Source organism: Ornithorhynchus anatinus, chromosome X3 (assembly GCF_004115215.2).
Source record: "Ornithorhynchus anatinus isolate Pmale09 chromosome X3, mOrnAna1.pri.v4, whole genome shotgun sequence".
NCBI lineage: Eukaryota > Metazoa > Chordata > Mammalia > Monotremata > Ornithorhynchidae > Ornithorhynchus > Ornithorhynchus anatinus.
This window is the reverse complement of record NC_041751.1, coordinates 10,893,328-10,913,767: the sequence shown is the minus strand read 5'-3', so window position 1 is coordinate 10,913,767 and position 20,440 is coordinate 10,893,328. Positions and strand designations below refer to the sequence as shown.

General features: G+C 40.1%; 1 protein-coding gene across 1 annotated transcript in view; it reads left to right on the top strand.

The window, feature by feature from the left end:
- Positions 1–20,440, top strand: part of DNAH5 (dynein axonemal heavy chain 5) — a 174,361-nt gene that overhangs the window by 60,928 nt on the left and 92,993 nt on the right. The window contains exons 18-34 of the mRNA XM_039910642.1: positions 517–679; positions 2,242–2,487; positions 3,531–3,721; positions 3,932–4,022; positions 5,143–5,276; positions 5,588–5,789; positions 5,999–6,234; positions 6,787–7,005; positions 8,233–8,295; positions 8,584–8,822; positions 10,353–10,593; positions 11,157–11,356; positions 11,882–12,035; positions 14,946–15,109; positions 16,888–17,044; positions 18,713–18,925; positions 20,042–20,266. Coding sequence (XP_039766576.1) covers positions 517–679; positions 2,242–2,487; positions 3,531–3,721; positions 3,932–4,022; positions 5,143–5,276; positions 5,588–5,789; positions 5,999–6,234; positions 6,787–7,005; positions 8,233–8,295; positions 8,584–8,822; positions 10,353–10,593; positions 11,157–11,356; positions 11,882–12,035; positions 14,946–15,109; positions 16,888–17,044; positions 18,713–18,925; positions 20,042–20,266 — 3,138 coding nt within the window. The remainder of the gene's footprint in view (positions 1–516; positions 680–2,241; positions 2,488–3,530; positions 3,722–3,931; positions 4,023–5,142; positions 5,277–5,587; positions 5,790–5,998; positions 6,235–6,786; positions 7,006–8,232; positions 8,296–8,583; positions 8,823–10,352; positions 10,594–11,156; positions 11,357–11,881; positions 12,036–14,945; positions 15,110–16,887; positions 17,045–18,712; positions 18,926–20,041; positions 20,267–20,440) is intronic.

The window sequence follows — 20,440 nt, the reverse complement described above, 5'->3', positions numbered from 1 at the left end:
TACTGTGCACAGAGCACTGTACTAAGCACTTAGGAGACTGCAATATAACAAACAGACAAATTCCCTGCCCACACTGAGCTTTACAATCTAGCTTACAGTCATGTACTAGGTGGTGGTCAAGGGAATTCCAAGACTGTGCTAAGGAAATCATTCTTCTCAAATGCACTTCTTGGGTTATAGTGCCAAATAATTGATTGAGGCAGCGTGGCCTAGTGGAAAAAGCACAGGACTGAAAATCAGGAGGCTCTGCCACTTACCTGGTATGTGACCTTGTTCCTGTTTCCTCATCTGTAAAATGGGGATGCAATATCTCTTTTCCCCTCCCCTTAGCCTGTGAGCTCTTCGTGAGACAGGGACTGTGTCTGGTCTAATTATCCTGTATCTATAGTGTACCTTTAGTACTTGTATACAGTAAACACCTTCAAAATACTTTTATTACCACAATTGTGACTAATTTAAACAAAATGGAATGCAAAAGAGTGAAAACTGCAATGACACTACTGTTTTACATATTAGGAACTCTGTGCAAGGGGTGCCCAAATTTTGAATTTTAAAAGCCAGTTAGTGGAGGAAGCAGCCAATGAACTAATCAATATGTTACTGGACATGAAAGTTCAATCCCCAGGAGATGGTAAATTAAGGGATGCCAATACCATTGCGCCAACTAGTGAAAGTACAGGTAAGATAATTCTTTTAGAAGGAAAATTTTTTTTCCCAATCACAATGAAGTGTATACAATGCAGAAAAAAATTATGTTCCATTAAATTGTTTACCAAGATATTATAACAGTGTAAAATGTGACCCTTACTCAAAAGATCTATTTTTATAAATATGAAATCAGAATTCTAATTGAAGTGGTGAAGTATGTAATTTCTGCAGGCTTTTTTTTTTTTTTACACTTTGAACTTATTTGATTTGAGAACCCTGAGACGCCTGTAAGGTAAGATTTGTGTTTAGGAGTATGGTCACCAGAGGCTTGATTTAAGCAGGATCATCCTAAATTTGGGGGAATTTAGACAGGACCCATAAAGGATCCCCTTCTATGGCTCGCATCTGGAGGGTTTCCAGGATTCTACCGGTCTCTGCTATTGGGAATCAGAGTCGAGCAGAGGCACGCCCATTCCATTCTTAAACTTGGGCAGTGGCTAGCAAGTGGAAGGTAATCTGCTACAAGTCAAAACTCAGCTGTGCTGGGCAGCAGTGGCATGGAGAGAGTCGAGGGCTGAGACTCATGTTTCTACGTGGAAGAAGGCAATGGTAAACCGCTTCCATATTTTTACCAAGAAAACACTATCGGAACGATTGCAGATGGAGGTGGGGTGTTCTGGGAGAAATGTGTCCATGAAGTCATGAAGGGTTAGACATGATCTGGCAGCATAAGAGAAGACATAAAGAATCCCGCTTTTCTCCAGAGACACAGGATTTCTCAGTCAGGGAAGCGAAGAGGGCCGTGGCTTCCTCTGAAAAAGAAGCATTAGCAGAGTCCTCCTTCACAGAGGCTGCAGTGATCCTAGAGGCCAGGAATAAGAGTTCTTGGTTAAGTTGGCTGGAGCATTTTCAGAATAACTCCAGTTTGAGCCTCTGATGGTTTGTTGTGGCAAGGTTGGCCGGAGGCTAGTGTGCCAGCCCTTGGACCCCCTCTGATGCTGCTTCTCTCAGCCACCATGCCTAGTCTGGACAGAAATTCTGGGAGGGCCAGAGGCAGCAGCAGAGAAAGTCATGGGGGTGTGGCTATGAAGGAGAACTTGTCGGCAGAGGTCAGCGTCCAATGGAGGATGAGGAGCGGGACATCCTTTTCCCATCCCTCTTCCCATCTTCAATTTCCCCTTTGCCCCTTTCCTGCTTTCACCCTTTCCTCCCTCTTCCTTTCCCCTTCTCCTTTTTCCCTTTTACTATGCCTTTTCTCCCTTTTCCCTTTTCCTCCTCTGGACTCAAGTGTTTTGAGCTCTGCCCTGCCCCCAACATATTATAAGCTTGATTTAGAGGAAGTGTAGTTTATAAATTATATATCGATGGTGGTGAGTATTTGTAGTGTATTCAAAGCACAATTCCCTCTTATCCCTGTCCCTCTGGATTCGGGGTCTTGGCCATTTGATCACACGGTCATTGAGTTTCATATGTCTTATTTGTAATGCTCACATTATCCCCATCACCTCTTTCCAGCACTCAGTATAATGCGTGGCACATAGGAAGTGCTTAACAAATACCACAATTGTGATTATTTTCATGATTTTCCTTCAGGACGAGAGGAGGAGAGAAAATCAGTTACCCTGGCATCGTCCCTCAGTGGCAGTCAAACTGGAGTTGGCCTCTCTCCTCCGATGAGTAGGAAAAAGAAAAAGGAAAATGAAACTTTAGAAGAAGAAGCGCAAGAATTGCTTTCCCATTTCAGCCATCGGAATGTTGATGCCCTTCTGAAGGTCACGCGGAACACCTTAGAGATGATCCGCAGACGCATTCATTCTTCCACCACCACTAGCTTCTTAGGTATCTGTGTTCCTCTGGGAGAATTACAGATTATTCTGGGTGTGAGTAGTGATGGACTCTAAACTATAAGCTCCTTGTGGGCAGGGTATGTGTCCACCAACTCTGTCATATTGTAATATTTCAAGTGCTTAGTACAGTACTCTGCACACAGTAATGCTCAATAAATACCATTGATGGAAAAATTTATATTCTGAAGTATTCATAAATAGTAATAATTATGGCATTTATTAAGTATGTTCTATGTAACAAACACTGTGAAAGTACAAGCTAATCAGATCAGTCACAGTTCCTATGCCACATGGGGATCACACAGTCTGAGGAATATCCCTGTATTGCCGATGAAGAAACCGAGGGCCAGAGAAGTTGTGGCTTGCCTAAGGTCTCAAATAATGTTTATTTGAGTTGAACATTTTTTTCAGGTTTAACTTTGACCCCATTTGAATGAAGCCCTGTACATAAGAAATCTGTGACACCTGTAAGCTAAGACTGTGTTTGTGGGTAAGGTGAGACTCTACATTCTAGTAGGAGCTGTGATAGATGCTGAATATCTAGATGCTGACTTGGAGCAAAGTGGAGTGAAAGGTCCCTGCATTTAGTAATCAATCAGTATTTATTGAGTGCCTGCTGTTCACAGAATACTGTACTAAATGTTTGAGAGAATTCAGTGAAGATCAAAGACATGATCCCTATACTCCAGGATCTTGAAATTTAACATTCTGAAAATGTTCTTCTCTTATGGAGGAGTGGTAGGCCAAGAGGGAAAATTAACCGTCGGCTTTAGAAAACGTGAGAGAAAAGCTAAGAGCCTATTCCCCTTCTGTTCCTCAGCAGCAAATGTGGACTAATAATATAAGGAAGGGAAACTGCATTTTATCTACTAGAAAATGACAGGAATCCAGTTTGATGGTTAGTGCTCTGTTTGCTTTGTCACCATGCACACTAGCAAAACCAGATCTTCAGAGGGTATTTGACTGATTTAATTATTCAGCCTGAAGATGTTAAGAAATTTGTGAATTCTTTACCTTCCATTTCCTTTCATTCAGAGAGTGAGAATTCTCCCAAGCTGAAGCAGGGAGCTTTGCCCATTTTTCGAAGCAGCATTACCCTGTCAATCCCAAATGTTGCCATGGTGCCCGTTTTGGATGACATCCAACAGACTCTGAACAGAGCAGTGGAGTGTGTTGTCAGCGTCATGAAAGGAGTTGGGCAGTGGAGTAAGGAAAGGCTATTCAAGGTTTGTTTTGAATGGAAAAGAATCATTCCTAGCAAGTAGACTGTAGATTGTAAGCTTCTTGTTGTCAGGATTGTGTCTACCAACTCTGTTGTGTTATACTTTTTGGAGTGCTCTCTGCACACCAAACTCAGTGAATACCAATGATTGAATTGCTTTTTTCCTTCTCAAGCCTAAATGCAATAGGCCTGAAAATAGTCTTTTGCTTTGTAGAAAAAGATGCCTCAGAGTAAAATAGCAGGCTTACGAAATCATGACCGAGACATTGACTCCGATGATGAAATGGGAGACAATGGATTTCAAGGTAAGTATCTTCTTGGACTTGAATAATTCAGCATCAGATGAAAATGAACATCTTATAATGAAAACTTCGATGTAGTACTGAACTGGTAGATCTGAAACCTACCTAATGTGAGGCGTGTAACACCAAGTTCAAGTTTGTCAACTGTGGTATTTGTTAAGCACTTTCTGTGTGCCAGGTACTGTACTAAGTGCTTGGATGGATACCAGCAGGTTGGGTTGGCTACAGTCCCTGTCCCACATGGGGCTCCCATTCTCAATTCCCATTTTACAGATGAGGTAACTGAGGTGAAGTGAAGTGATTTGCCCAAGGTCACAAAGCAGACAAATAGTAGAGCCGCTATTAGAACTCACGACCTTCTGACTGCCAGTCCTGTGCTGTAATGCCATGCTGCTTCACTGTGGGCAGGGAACATGTCTTACCAGCTCTGTTATACTGTACTCTCCCAAGCACTTAGTACAGTATTCTTCACACATTAAGCACTCAATAAATTTGATTGATTGGGATTGAACTCCACTCTGGGGAGACCCAAGCTCCAACACTAGGACATATTCCCTCACAGCTTGGATGGGACTGAAAAATGTGGCACCTCATGTGAAGTGTTTAGTGGCTTTTCATATTTTCTCTTTTCATTAGGTTGTGCTCCACCAGAGTCACCACTAAGATGGCCATCGCAATCAATAAATCAGTTAGTGGCATTTATTGAGCACTTACCATGTGCAGAACACTTAGGAGAGTACAGTACAGCAGAATTAGCAGATACGTTACCTGCCCATAATGACCACGCTGACCTTCTTGATTTGATTTTCAATAGGTGGTAGTCACAAAAGCTAAGAATGTCTCTGTTTAGCTGCTTCCAGCTATTCTAGTGTGCTTTTCTTCTTCCTCAGTCCCTGCTTCATGGGCTAAGGTAGGAAAAAACCATAATGTAGAAATCAAGTTTCATTGTTTTAGCACTGAGTAGTGTGTGATGTAGAGTATCCTAAAAAAATGTTTCAGAAAGCTTTGTAACTATGAGAAAATGCCATTGCACAATAACCAAAAGGAGCTAACTTAAAGCAAGTTTAGTCTATTTGGGAGTAACTTTATTATTATTGTGTAAACTTTTGTTTTCTTCATTTAGATGCAATTGAGACAGCATCTGTGAATATGCTTGTTCCTCTGCAAAATCCAAACTATTACAAAACTGTTTCTGACAATAAGGAGATGGTTAAATTAGTCTCTGTACTTAGTACGGTTATCAACGCTACCAAAAAGGTAAGGCAAGAGGATCAGCATTCAGCCATTAAGATTTTTTTTTTTACAGCACCTCTGCGCCTAACTGGTTCTGAAAAGCTTGATTTTTAGTCCCCAAGGTTGAAGAGAAATAGTGTTGGTGTGATTGGATCTAACACATATGCGCACGCGTGCACACACACACACACACACTTATGTGCCTTTGAGCTAAACAAGGAATGGAAGATGAAACTTGTTCCCCAAAGCTTTGGAAACCAATACTGACACTTAGGCAACTCTCTCATAGTCTTCCCATTGGATGGATTTTAATGTTTCCTTTTGATGTACTCTAGGACGTTATTACAGCCCTAGAGCGCTTCAAATGCTACCATCATATCTGGAAGAAGGAGAAAAAAGAAACCATTGAGATGTTTACTTTGGAGAAGCCTTTGCTCTCTGATTTTGAGTCCCAGATCCTCTATTTCCGAGGTTTAGAGCAGGAAATTAATTCTGAGCCGGAATATATCTGTGTAGGAGCCATTGCATTATACACCGGTAGGTAAATATTCTTTCAAATATTTATTCACATTCATGGACGAATGAGATCCCTACAGATTGGTACAACTCTGTTCTCTTCTTATGGAGGGCTTGCATTCTTGCAGAGACTATGTTAAGGTTAACTTACCTTATGGAATGTTTTTTAGGATGTTTTCTTGTTTTCTGCAAGGTCTCCAAAATGATATTGTGAGTGATTTATTTTTCAGCTGATGTGAAGCTGGCTCTGACTGCAGAAACCAAAGCCTGGGTGGTTGACTTGGGTCGGCATTGTAATGCAAAGTATAGAATGGAGATGGACAGTGTTTTCACGTTTGTGGAAGACATTGGCAAAAAGCTGAATCGTCCGATTAAAGACTTGGATGACTTCAGAATAGCCATGGCTGCGCTTAAAGAAATCCGAGAACAGCAAATTCTGATAGACTTTCAAGTTGGACCTATTGAGGTAACTGATAGGAATTATGACTTGGACATGGGGGATCAGAGACAATCCTGGGTAGAAAGGGAGAAACTGATTAAATCAGCGATCCCTGCTTTTCCTTGCTCCTCTCCCACTACAACCCTTTCTGCACATTTCATTCCACTCATACCAATTTGCACACTGTTCCTTGCTCTCGCCCCATCCACTGTTAACTCTTTGCTCACACCCTTCCTCTTTCCTGGGCAGCCCCCCTCCCACAAATACAGCACTCCATTTATTTTTCAATTCAAGCCTATCTTCGCCCAGCACTCTCCCCATCTTCAAAGCCTTTCTAGAAACATATCTCCTTCAAGAAGCCATCCCTGACTCAGCTCTCATCCTCTCATCCTGTTTTCCCTCCCTCCTGCCTCACTCAGGCATTTAGGCCCATCCTCACCCCCAAAATATGAACATGCATTTAATTGTCTGTCTCTAGTGTTTTTATGATCTATTCGTCATTTGTTATTCAAATGAATTCATGCAGATTTCTTATCATCCCTATGTTTTGTAAATGCAAATGCAACCTTTTTTGGGCAGGAATCCTATGCTTTATTGAACAAACATGAACTCCTAGTGGCTAAGGAGGAGATGGAGAAAGTTGATACCTTGCGCTATACTTGGGAGAAGCTTTTAGTCCGAGCAAAGGATGTACAGAATGAGTTGGTCGCCTTGCAGCCTAATTTCAGGGAAGAACTCATTAATACCGTGGAGGTTTTCATTGAAGACTGTTATCAGTTCTATTCCGACTACGATACGGTACTTCTCATATCTACTCCGGGAACAGGGGGTTGCGGTAATGGAAAGGGTCAAGCTTGGGTTTTAAAATGAGCGATTCTTAAAGCTGGGGAACATGATATATACATGATATATTTATTAGGTGCCTTAATGGAACAGAAATTTGGTTTGACCTGCATTTTCTATTACTCCGTTTTCCCTCTATAAAGAGGAAGGATTAATGCGAGAGTTTGAAAGGCTACCCGTATTAGAGGATTCAGGAAGTCAGTCACTTAGGTCAATGTTATGTGGAGAAATGTTCATGAGACCTTTTCTTCAGTTCTTCTTTTTGGTGTCATGAGATTCCTCATCATTATCAAGTGCTATAGAAAGGACAGTAATAATAATGATGATGATGGCATTTGTTGAGCGCTTACTATATGTCAAACACTGTTCCAAGCACTGGGCAGATAAGAGACAAAATTTGGCATTGATGAGTGATTACTTGGGAAACTTGATTGACAGTTCAATCCCACTGAAACAGTACAACAGAAGCTAACATATTTGGGGATGGGGCGAAGAAACAGTTGAAGATTGAGAATAGTTTTATTTTCTTAATGTTTTTGTTTACAACCATACAGATAGTTAGAATTTGTTCTTGTTTGTAAATGAGTAGGTCAAAATATGTTTTTCCTCATGTACCTTGGTTTCTTTACCTCAGAAAAGGAATTGTGACTCATGCTTTAAGGTCTAACATCCTGAATTATGAGAATAATTGGAATTATGGTTTCTTTGGCTTGAAGAAATTTAAGCTTTCAAATTTAATGACCCACTAAAGAAAGACTTTCTATAACATGTTCACAACAAGGCTCCATATATATTGTCACGGTAATAATAACGATAATATTTGTTAAACATAATGTGCCAAGCACTGTATTATGTGCTGGGGGTAGATACAAGATAATAAGGTCCCACTTGGGGATCACAGTCTAATTAGGAGGGAGAACAGTTACTGAATCTCTGTTGTTCAGATGAGGGAACTGAGGCACAGAGAAAGTCAGCAACTTGCCCAAGATCACACAGCAGGCCAGTGGCAGAGGTGGGATTAAAACCAAGAGCCTCTGACTCTCAGGCCTATGCTCTTTCCACTTGGTTATGCTGCTTCCCAGAAGTGATTAACTAGAATTAAGGTTTCTTCCTGTGTTTGAAATCTAGTAAGTGGATAGCATACATACTGCTAGCTTATTTAAATTTTTGGTTCTCCTTCAGAATGGTCCGATGGTGGTGGGCCTGGAGCCTCAGGAAGCCAGTGATCGGCTTATTATGTTTCAGGTAAGCCATTCTAATTTCAAGCACCTTCTAACCACACTGCATCTAGAAACTTCAGGGGTTTAACATTTTTACCAAGTGAATTTGAGGGCCCTAATCTGTGGAAGAGGTTAAATTAAAGTCAGAGATAAATTTGCATGGAACAACTATCTGTGGAAGAAAATATCTCTACATGCCCAGTGATTATGAAGATGTGCATTTCCACTTACCTCTTCCATCAGTTCAAGCCCATCTTGGTTCTCTTATATCCTGTATGAATAACTTTATCATTTATATTATTTATATTGTTAGAATCGATTTGACAGCCTCCATCGCAAATACATCACCTATACAGGTGGAGAGGAACTTTTTGGTCTCCCAGTTACCCAGTATCCTCAGCTTCTGGAAATAAAGAAGCAACTTAATCTTCTACAGAAACTCTACGGCCTGTACAGTAGTGTTGTAGATACTGTAAATGGTTATCATGAAATCCTTTGGTCAGAAGTAAATATTGAAAAAGTTAACAATGAACTACTTGAATTCCAGAACAGGTGAGAAGTTGCATCTTAATATAAATTGCTTTCTGTTTGGAAATTGTGCAGGACTTTATTTCCTACCCTCCACAAGGAATTTAGGGAAGAATGTTTGACCCCGTGATCATCCAGTAGTAAGAATGGATGGATTGACTGCATGTGTGACCTCCTGTGATTGGTGTTGAAAAATAAGATCAGCATCTTTATCAACTTTACTATTTCTAGCTTACTTTAACCGTCACTTTACGGAGGCCTGTCCTTCCAACTTCTCTGAACATATATATTGATTTGTTTCTTATAAAAAACAAGGTTCCTGGATTCTTTTACATCCTTATAGAGTATTGGATTCAGGAGAACCATTTTAGAAGGGATGTCCAAAGCAGCGTGGCCTTGTGGGAAGAGAATGGGCTTTGTAGTCAGAGGACCTGGGTTCCAATCCCACCTCTTCCACTTGTCTGCTGTGTGACTTTGGGCAAGTCACTTAACTTCACTGGGCCTCAGTTCCCTCATTTGTAAAAAAAAGATTCAGTACCTGTTCTCCCTCCTACTTAAAATTTGAGCTCCATGTAGGACCTGCCTGATCTTTTATCTCCTCCAGTGCTTAGTTGTAGGATGGGAATGTGTCCCCTATACTCTCTCAAGCTCCTAATACAGTGCTCTGCACACAATAAATGCTCGCTCAGTAAATGCAATGCAAGCATTTACTGACTGACTGTACAGTGCTTTGCACATAGAAAACACTTAACAAATACCACATTGTTGTTATTAGTATTACTACTATTAATTGTAATAATGTGTGCTCTTATCCCATTGGACCTGGTGTCCAGCAAGATTTGCTCTCCATTGTACATGCAGACTATTCATTGTTTATCGTTGTATGTGCAAACTATTTATTGTTGTATTGTACTTTCCCAAGTAATTAGTATAGTACTCTGCACACTAAGTGCTCAATAAATACGATTGAGTGAATGACTATTGGAACCCTACTTCTATTCTGGTGAAGGCAAGATTGAGATTATAATTGATATACAGAAAGTCTGAATATTATGATTTAATCTATGCTATGATGTAGTTATAGCACAATGCAGTGTGTCATCTGCATGAAAAAATCAAACGACTTGTAAATGACTTGTGGCTGGGGATTGTGTCTGCCAACTGGATTGTATTGTACTTTCCCAAGCCCTTGGTAAATATCTGTGCACACAGCACTCAGTAAATATCATTGATTGTGAGCAGTAGTAATGGTAATGGACTTTATTGAGTGCCTCCCCAGTGCAGGGCACTGTATTAGGTGCTTGGGTAGCCAAGTGGTTAGTATAGTGCTCTGCACATGGTAAGTACCAGTACATACAAAAGAAGCTTAGGGAGCTTGCACTCTAATGGGGAAGACAGGCATAGAAATATTCATGAGCAGTAGTAATGTTCAGTCAAATATAGAGATATTGAAGATGATAAATACATAGGTGGAAGAGGCGGCTGAAGCATGCATAAGATCTGTGGTACTGATGATTAGTTGGGGAAGCCTTTCACAGATGTTTCTATTTCCAGATGTCGTAAATTGCCACGTGCTTTGAAGGACTGGCAGGCTTTTCAGGACCTGAAGAAGACCATTGAGGACTTCAAGGAGTGTTGTCCATTGCTGGAGCACATGTCTAATAGAGCCATGATGACACGCCACTGGAAAAGAATAGCAACACTGACGGGTCATAGTTTTGATGTGGAGAATGAGACCTTCAAACTGAGAAACATCATGAATGCACCTCTTCTAAAATACAAAGAAGAAATTGAGGTACCATGTCCTAGGATGAGCCCAAGGGAGAGGGATGATGACATTCTATAAGTATTAGCTTTAGTATAAAAGATGGATACATTCTTGAGCTTAGTCCAAAGACACAAAGCGAACATTGCTTTAAATAGTCTTATAATTTCTCATATCTTCTCAACTGACTTTACAAAGAAGTGTACAGTTTCAAGGACTGTTTTTCAAGCAGTTTGTTGTGCTTTCATCCACTGTTCCTCTGAACATCGTTTTACATTTTAGACTTAAACCATACTCATAGTTAATAGCAGGCACAGAGGAGGGATATTTCTTGTTTTAAGAAAGATTGTTGCAGGCCAATGATGTGAATTTACATTCCAAGTTAATTTACTATGATATTTTATGTTGGCTACCTACTTGCAAAGTTAAGTTCTATCTGTCAAATAAGAACATTTCCTCATTTTCATTTCAGCTTTTGTTCGAAGTTCCAAAGTGCCTTTAGAGTAGCCATCTCTCCAGATTCTGCTAGAACTTGTTAATTGATGGGATTGTTTGTGATGCGTTCTTAGTTCTGTGTATTTATATTTTGGTAGGACATCTGTATCAGTGCTGTGAAAGAGCGAGACATTGAGCAGAAGTTAAAACAGGTGATTGCCGAATGGGACAACAAAACCTTTAGCTTTGCCAACTTCAAAACCCGTGGTGAACTACTCTTGAGAGGAGACAGCACTTCAGAAACTATAGCCAGCATGGAAGATAGCCTGATGATTCTGGGTTCTCTGATGAGCAACAGGTAATAGGAAGCTGGTCTATCTCACAGAGAACAAATACCTTGGCAAAAAACCTGAACCATTAAGCAGGAATAGCCAACTCTCTTATAATGCAGGAGTGATGAACCTGATGAACCGCTCAGTTGAGAACTTGCCCCAGAATACACACATCTTAACCAGCTCTGCATATGTCTGCGTGACCTCTCTTTCTGACATGACAGTTTTGTTTGATCCAGACAGGCACATATTGTCTGAAAAACATTCCTCAGATTCCTAGCAGCATTCTCTCTTTCTAAAATTCATTGTGAAACTACATGCATGTTGAAAGAATAGGATTTATTTTAAAAATACAAGGAATTTAAATAATAGGAGTACTCAATGAAATCATATGTAATATTTAGTTCTCAACATTTATGACTATATTTCTCGCTTTTTCCTGAAGATGAACATGATCTTTGGTTGTAACGTGTCCCAAATCAGTTTAATCTATTTTTTCAAGATTTTGATTTGGGATGGAAAATATGCCATTATTGCTATTTCAATTTTAGGTACAACACTCCATTCAAGGCCCAGATCCAAAAGTGGGTGCATTTCCTCTCTAATACCACAGACATCATTGAAAACTGGATGACCGTGCAGAACCTGTGGATTTATTTAGAAGCAGTCTTTGTGGGTGGAGACATCGCCAAACAGCTTCCAAAGGTTTTATATGTTTCATCTGATTGTAAAATTAAAACAAGTTGCAAGAGTTTTGACCAAAACATGTAAAAGCAGTTCAACATCTCATTCTTTCCCTCACCATCATTTAACTTGGCCCATCACTTTTAAGGGGATGGAAATGTTTCAGTATTCTGAAATATGGTAGTTCCTGAAGGAAAAGCAGTAAAATGATGACTTCCCATAACTGGAAGATGTCTTGAGAAAATGTCTAGATAGGATTTATTAAAGAATGTAGAGTTGTGAAGCAGTTATCAGGATGCACAAATGCCATTTAGAAAAAAAATACTTGGATTTCAAAATCTAATTATGCCTGTCAAATAAAACTATGACCTAAAACTATATAAGCAATTCCCTAAACCCTCCATTCAATGTAGTGGTTACCTGATTTAAACTTGCATAGAGGGTATCTTGAGACTTTTCTTTTGTTTTTCTGCATTTTGAATTTAGTGATACCATAATGGGATATAAAATGCCAATCAATTGTATTGCTTACCATGTGCAGAGCACTTGGGAGAGTATAATACAATAGAGTTATAGACACAGCCAGGCCCACAAGGAACATATAGACTAGAAGGGGGGACAGGCATTAAAATAAATTACAGATAGTGGAAATGTTAGAGTATAAGGATTAGGCATAAACAAGACAATGCATTTAAAAACTACATTATGTTCCCAGTCAGTAAGTCATATTTATTGAGTACTTGCTATACGAACAGCACTGTACTAAGTGCTGAGGAGAGTGCAATACAACAATAAGACACAAATAAGACACATTTGGTGTGTAGTTAGGTTGAATTCTTGGTTTTTGTTTGATCTCTAGGTGTCTTGGTCAACTATCTGAACTGTATACAGCACTGTGACTTTCCACTACATTTCAAACTAAGAAAATATGAAGGACTATAGGGTATTTTTCTCTCCTGAATATTTTTCTCATCTACCTTTTCTTTTTCTCTTTGAGTTTGCTGCCAGCATACTCAGTTTCTAAAGGCAGATGAATAAACCATGGTCTTGCCGTCAGGCCTTTACATTAAATAAGGCTAACAAAGAAACTGTATAATGTAGGTGAAAAATCAACCCATGGTATATGGTTCCTGGCATTCAGAATTGGATATCCTCTCCCCTTCCCCCTCATTAATTCTCTTCGGGAAGGAGGAGGAGAAGCCCAAGTTCGCATTGTTTGGGAGATTTGTCATTGTAAAGAAGATGAGATCATAAACAGAACCATAAGCCATTATTGGGTCAGACAAAGGGTTCATCCATTTCAACAATAATTCCACCAGTGGCAGAACGATGTGTGGAGGGACCACATGGCAGTTTTATTTAGGGATAAGCCATCTAACATACATAACTTCTTCCCTCTGCAACCATTGCTTTCCACTCAAGAATACCCATTAAGCACCATCTATTCATGAATTTATCTAAATTTTTTTTCACATATTAATATTTTCTGCATGTACAACCTCCTGTGGTAAGCAATTCACCTGGTGTGGGAAGAAGTATTTTCTTTTGCTTGTTTTGAATCTTCCAACCTCAAATATCCTTATCTGGATACATAAAGATTTGCTATGCATCTATGTGTCCACACCCTTCGTAATTCTTTAGACTTCAATCATGCCAGCCACAATCTTTGCAAACCAAAGAGCCCTGATCTCTTTTGGCTCATCCTCTATAGGAAACACTTTGATTCTCCTAATGATCATCTTGACTGCCTTTCACTATATCTTCTTCAGCCACATTGTGCTTCCAAAGTTGCCCAGAGTACTTTAGAACTCCAAATAATGGTATCAATCAACTAACTGTATATATTGAGCACTTAATCTGTGCAGAGCACTGTACTAGGTGCTTTTTATGGTACTTGTTAGGCACTTACTATGTGCCAGGCACTGTTCTAAGCGCTGGAGTAGATACAAGGTAATTAGGTTAGACTGTAAGCCCGTCAAACGGCAGGGACTGTCTCTATCTGTTGCCGACTTGTTCATTCCAAGAGCTTAGTACAGTGCTCTGCACATAGTAAGCGCTCAATAAATACTATTGAATGAATGAATGAATAGGTTGGACACATTCCATGTCCCACAAGGGGCTTAGTCTTAAACCCCCTTTTTTCAGATAGAGTAACTGAGGCACAGAGAAGTTAAGTGACTTGCACAAGATCACACAGCAGATAAGTGGCAGAGCTGAGGCTAGAATCCAGGTTTTGACTCCAGGGCCCATGCTCTATCCACTGGACCAGGCTCACAGGAGAGTACAATATAACAGAGTTGTTCCCTGCCCACAACAAGATTACAGTCTAGAGGGGGACTGTGGTAAACTATGGTATACGATAGTTTCAGATAGTGGCAAAACCCTGCCTTTCTGCCTGGTTTTCTGTCCCCTTCCCGATGATGTCCAGCACTTGGCTGCCCTTTGTGCCGGCTGCCATACGTAACCAATAGGTAAAAGAACAGTCAATCTTGACTCTGTGATCTCTTTTCTGGGGCATGACTGCTAACTCTGAACTCAGCATCAGCTAGGTGCAATTTGTGGGGGTTTTGAGAGAAGAGGGGTGATTGTAAGTGCCTTGAGGGCAGGAAATGTATGTTTTGCCTCTGTTTTAGGAACACAAGAAGTACCACTGATTGAGAGTATTCTAGAAAAAGACAGAGAGCTGGCTGGTTATCGGAACAGCCTGGAAAGAGGCATGTCTCATAAGAATAATAGAAATACACAATAGAAAAACAGTGAAGCAATGGCAGAGAAGTGAAACAGACCCTAGAAAGGAAGGACAACATTTTAAATTTAGGATTGAAGGAAAGCTGATGCTGCAAGGAATATATGCCTAAAATATTTCAACTGTACAACCCAAATCTCGCCATCATTTAGAATGTGTATGTCCATTTTTTGTCATATCAATAGGAAGCCAAGCGTTTTTCGAACATAGATAAATCCTGGGTGAAAATCATGACCCGGGCACATGAGATGACAAACATAGTCCAGTGCTGTGTTGGTGATGAAACAATGGGGCAGCTATTACCACATCTTTTCGAACAGCTGGAAATCTGTCAGAAATCACTTACTGGGTAAGACTTTTTGCATTCTTCACCTGAATGATAGATTGCCTTACAATATATTGACCCTAGGTTTACTGAGTTATTTCTCTGACTCATGGTACAGTTGCTACTAGGAATTAGCTACGGATGATAGCATTTTGCTAACATTATGTTAATGTTGCTCTTAAAGCTCCTGTTCATGAAATGCATGGAATCTTAAGGATTAAATTTTTAATAGATGGCTGTATGTCCCACCTTCATTTTATGTGTATTACACCACAGGTCATTTCACACACTTTCTTTGAGGTGCGTGGCTCAAGTCATCGTGTATCCCAGAATAGGAAATACAAAGAATTGTGAAAAGCAGAGTGATCCTAGTGTGTTAAGAGAGAAGGCCTGGGAGTCTAGAGACTGACATTCTAATCATAGCTCTTCCACTTAGCTGCTGGGTGACCTGGGACAATTCACTTAACTTCTCTGTGCTTCAGTCTCCTCATCTGTAGAGAGATGCATAAGATACCTATTCTCCCTCTCCATTAGACTGTCACACCTATGTTGGCTAGGGATTGCATCTGACCTGCTTATATTGTCTACCTCAGCTGTTAGTATTAATAATGATATTTTTGTATTAGGTGCTTCCTATGTGCCAAGCACTGCACTAAGTGCCGGGGTACATATAAGATGTTTGGGTTGGACATAGTCCATGTTCTAAATGGGGCTCACAGTTTAAATTGGAGGGACTAGGATTTAATCCCCAGTTTGCAGATGAGGAATCTGAGGTACAGAGACCCGAGGTCACACAGTAGACAAGAGGCAGAGCTGGATTAGAATCCAAGTCTTCTCACTCCCAGTCCTATGTTCTTTTCACTAGGTTATGCTGCTTCCCCTTGGCACCCAGTATATGCTTAACAAATTCCACAATTATTGTTGTCATTATTTCAGGGAAATTGTCTGGTACTAGTGTCAGTAGCTTGGTTTTAGAAACAGTTTATTGGTTATATAATAGAGGAGGCTACTTGGCTTGATTCTATGTACTCTTTCAGGGGTTGGCAAAACTCAACCTGGGGCCAAATTTGGTTATTTCACTGTGGTGGGAATGGCTGCCCTCGCTTCTGAGGGGGTTGCAGTTGGCCACCCCAGCACCTCAGGGCTCCCAGAACTAGTGCCTCCCTGGCAGGCTGGAAATTAGTTAGGCAGAGGTGCAGTTTCTTCCTTTTCTGAATCTTTTTTCCTCCCCCTCAATCAATCGTATTTATTGAGTGCTTACCATGTGCAGAGCACTGTCCCAAGTGCTTGGGAGAGCACAATACAACAGAATTAACACACACCTCCCCTAAACACAAGGAGCATACAGCCTAGACGGAGAGACAGACAATGATATGGTCCTGTGCTTCGTTTTGACAGGCGGGAAGACTTTGTGTCCAGCCCTTATGGGGCTGGTCCAATTGAGCACAGGACTCTGCAGTCAAAATGAGTTTGCATCCCATGAATTTGGGGGTGATTTCATGGAGTGGACTGATTATATTCATTTAATATTGTCTTTAATTTCTGGTCTACTGATTGTCCTTTAATTTTTTTCTCATATTGAGTACTTATGGGACGAATTACACAGACTACAAATTGCATGAAAACTCTTTCTCATCAAAACCTGGACGGTTTGAATTCCTACCATTAATAACACGACCACCATTAGGATGGTAGATGGGAAATGAACATCTCTTTTATAGAGGAATCCACTGAGTTGCTGAAAAAAAAGTTAAAATTCATATTAACTGCCCTTTTTCTTTTCCCTCCCCTGTTTTCTGCAGATACCTGGAGAAGAAACGACTTTGCTTTCCTCGTTTCTTTTTCGTTTCGGACCCTGCCCTTCTGGAGATTCTTGGCCAGGCATCAGATTCCCACACAATCCAAGCTCATCTTCTGAATATCTTTGACAATGTTAAACTTGTCAAGTTCCATGAAAAGGTGTGTTCAATTCTGATTCCTTAATGTAATTTTTATCTTGATCAGAAACTTTTTTAATGGTATTTGTTAAATGATAACTATGCGCCAGACACTGTACTAAGCACAGGGGTAGATACAAGCTAATCAGGTTGGACAACGTCCATGCACAACATGTGGCTCACAGCCCTAGTCCCCATTTTACAAATGAATTAATTGAGGCCCAGAGAAGTTAAGTGACTTGCCCAAGGTCACGCTGCAAGCACGTGGCAGAGCTTGGATTAGAACCAGATCCTCTTACTCCTGGTCTGGGCTCTTTCCATTAGGCAATGCTGTTCTCAAGAAGCAATTTTACAAGAATTCTACTAGAATTCTCCTAGAAACATGTAATATTGTGGTCAGAAGTTTTTGCTTCATGAGATTGAGGTGGGGTCACTGACCTGAATAGCACCATAGGTGAATAATAGCAAGAGTGTTTTTATTGTTAACACTAAACTAAGATCAGAGTTAACCATCACAGCAGACAAGCAATCCAGATCTCACTCCCAGGTATGTGCTCCTTCCTGCTGGGTGACTGTGGGCAACTCACTTAACTTCTCTATGCCTCAGTTTCCTCATCAGTAAAACTGAGCCTAAACGTCTGTTGTTAATCTTGTATCTACCCCAGGGCTTGGCCCATGGTAAATGCTTAACAAATACCATAACTGTTATTTCCACTAGGTCATGCTGCTTCTCTTGAAAGAATTAATGCTTCTCTAAACTGCCTAACAGGATTCTAGGCACTGAGAGAATGGAGCTCACGGCTATTATTTATTGTGCTTTGGATTCTGTGTTAGTAACACAGTGTTACAGATTAGGGTATTGAGACAGAAAAATTCAGATTGTAAATTAGATTGTAAAATTCTTGGGGGCAGAGATTGGGTCTGCCTATTCAATTGTATTCTCCCCAGCACTTAGTTCAGTGCTCTGCACACTGGAAGCACTAATGAATACCTTTGCTTCAGTGCTTTTTCCACATCATCCAACTAATGCTAAATCCAAAACAGTATCCTTTTTTAAAATACAGAACTACTCTAACATCTTATTTTTCCCAATATAGTGTGGATAAGTGGTACAGAACATTTACGTAGATAAGCCTGTAAACATAATTTTGTGAATCAGGGTAAGCCACCTGAGAAAAGCTGCAGATCCACTAGAGGCTGAAATATAAATAATTTATATTTTTTCTCACCACAGTATTATTGGTGCTGTTGTTTAAAAAATAAAGGTAGGCTAATTTTATTCAAAACTAAATAAGTGACAGAATCCCATTCTCGGTTTTTTTTCCCCTCGTCTGTCATTAGATGAATAAAATCTTTATTATGCATTTATTAACCTATTGGTAATTTATTTGTCTGTCTCCCTGACTGGACTGTAAACTCCTTGAGGGAAGGCATCAGATTTATTATTTCTTTTGTTGCCTACAAAAGATGTAGTACAGTATTCTGCCCACAGTAAGGGGCTCAGTAAATCCTATTGATTGTGTGTTAATTATCTCTCTTCCTTTGATTGTGGTGAAAGCCTTAGTATAAGGAGGATACAGGTTGAAGTAAAGAAAACTGGTGAGGTTGGTAGAAGAAAACAGAACTGGAAAAAGTTAATGCATTTATCTTTATTTCCATAAACCTAACTATTTTCTTGTTTCTGACGTAGATCTACGATCGTATTCTATCAATTTCTTCTCGAGAGGGTGAGACGATTGACTTGGATAAACCTGTAATGGCAGAGGGTAATGTGGAAGTTTGGCTCAATTCTCTCCTGAAAGAATCTCAGGCCTCATTACATCTTGTGATTCGCCAGGCAGCCTCAAATATTCAGGAAAGTGACTTCCAGCTGATCGAATTTCTCTCTTCCTTCCCGGCTCAGGTCTGTGCATTAAAATGGGTTAATGTTATGTGTGGATTGCTCATCATATTTGTTATACTAGATATTTTGAGGTGAAAATCAATCTCCTCCAGGAGGCATTCCCCACAAATTGCCATTCCTCTGCTCTTATTATCCCCAAAGCCCTCCCTTAAAACTTTTTTCAGAGTTCCAGGGCCAGTTCAAAGCCTTGTTGCACCCCCTTTATGGTGGTTCAGTCTGTCTGGGGCAGGAAAAGCCCTTTACCTAGTTCTGGCTCTACCACTTGCTCTGTGTCTTCGGGAAAACCGTTTAATTACTCTGTTCCTCAGTTTCTCCATCTGTAAAATGGGAATAAAATACCTTTCCCCCTTTCCTTCTAGCTTGTGGACAGGGACTGTGTCCAATCTGATTATCGTCCCCTAAATTTAAACGAGTTCTTGGCACATAGTAAGTGCTTAACAAAATGCAATAATTATTCTTCTCCTGTGAGTTTTCTTGACTTGTCCAATGATAGTTTCCATTATAATTTAACTCAGGAAAAGTTATAATATGATGTTTACAGTTAGAATGAAGAAATGTTGTTTTGTGAATGTTCTGAAAGCGAATTCACAGTTTTTTTCCTTGGGTAATTGATTTTGAGTGTGTGAAAGTTATGTTAGACTATTCATGCTTGGAGGTAGAGGAAAGTTAGTGGTTCCTGAGGGAGAGTGTAAAACTTCATTTTCCCCTTCCCAAAGAGAAGGTTGGTCACCATAGGTATCAGTCATTGTATGGTGGCTCTATCTAAGGTATGGCAAACTGCAGGGCAGGATGGAGAAAAGGAGGACTTGCTAGGTGGAGAAGAAGCTCTATGGACATTTTGAAGGGGCTTGTGGCCACTTCATTACCACCTGGGGTGGGGGGAGAGAATGGGGGCCCAGAAGTCTCTACCTAGAAATCCAAGGAATGATGGTAGTCATTTGAGGGGTCTTCAGTGGAAAAAAAAGAGGTACCAATATAAACCCATGTATATATGACCTTCCAGAAGAAAGGTTGAGACCTCAAAACAATACAGATTATCATGGTGATAAAATTTATTTACAAAAATCCTATTGAACATTTATATATGCATTAAACATTTACAATTTTTTTTATAAGGTTGGATTGTTAGGAATTCAAATGATGTGGACAAGGGACTCGGAAGAAGCACTTTCAAATGCCAAATTTGATAAAAAAATCATGCAGAAGACAAATGAGACATTTCTAGAACTACTAAACACACTGATAGGCATGACAACGAAGGATCTGAGCTCTGTGGAGAGGGTGAAATACGAGACTTTGATTACCATACATGTGCACCAGCGGGATATCTTTGATGACTTGGTAAAGTTTTCCTAATTGGACAGTAAACAATAAAAGTGGTCACATAGATTAGATTAGACTGTGAGCCCCAAGTGGACATGGAAATGTGTCTGATCTGCTTATGTTTTTAGCCTTTCATAAATTGGTAACTTTGAACCTTCCAGTATGGAAAAGAGAATCAAGTGCCCAGTTCTC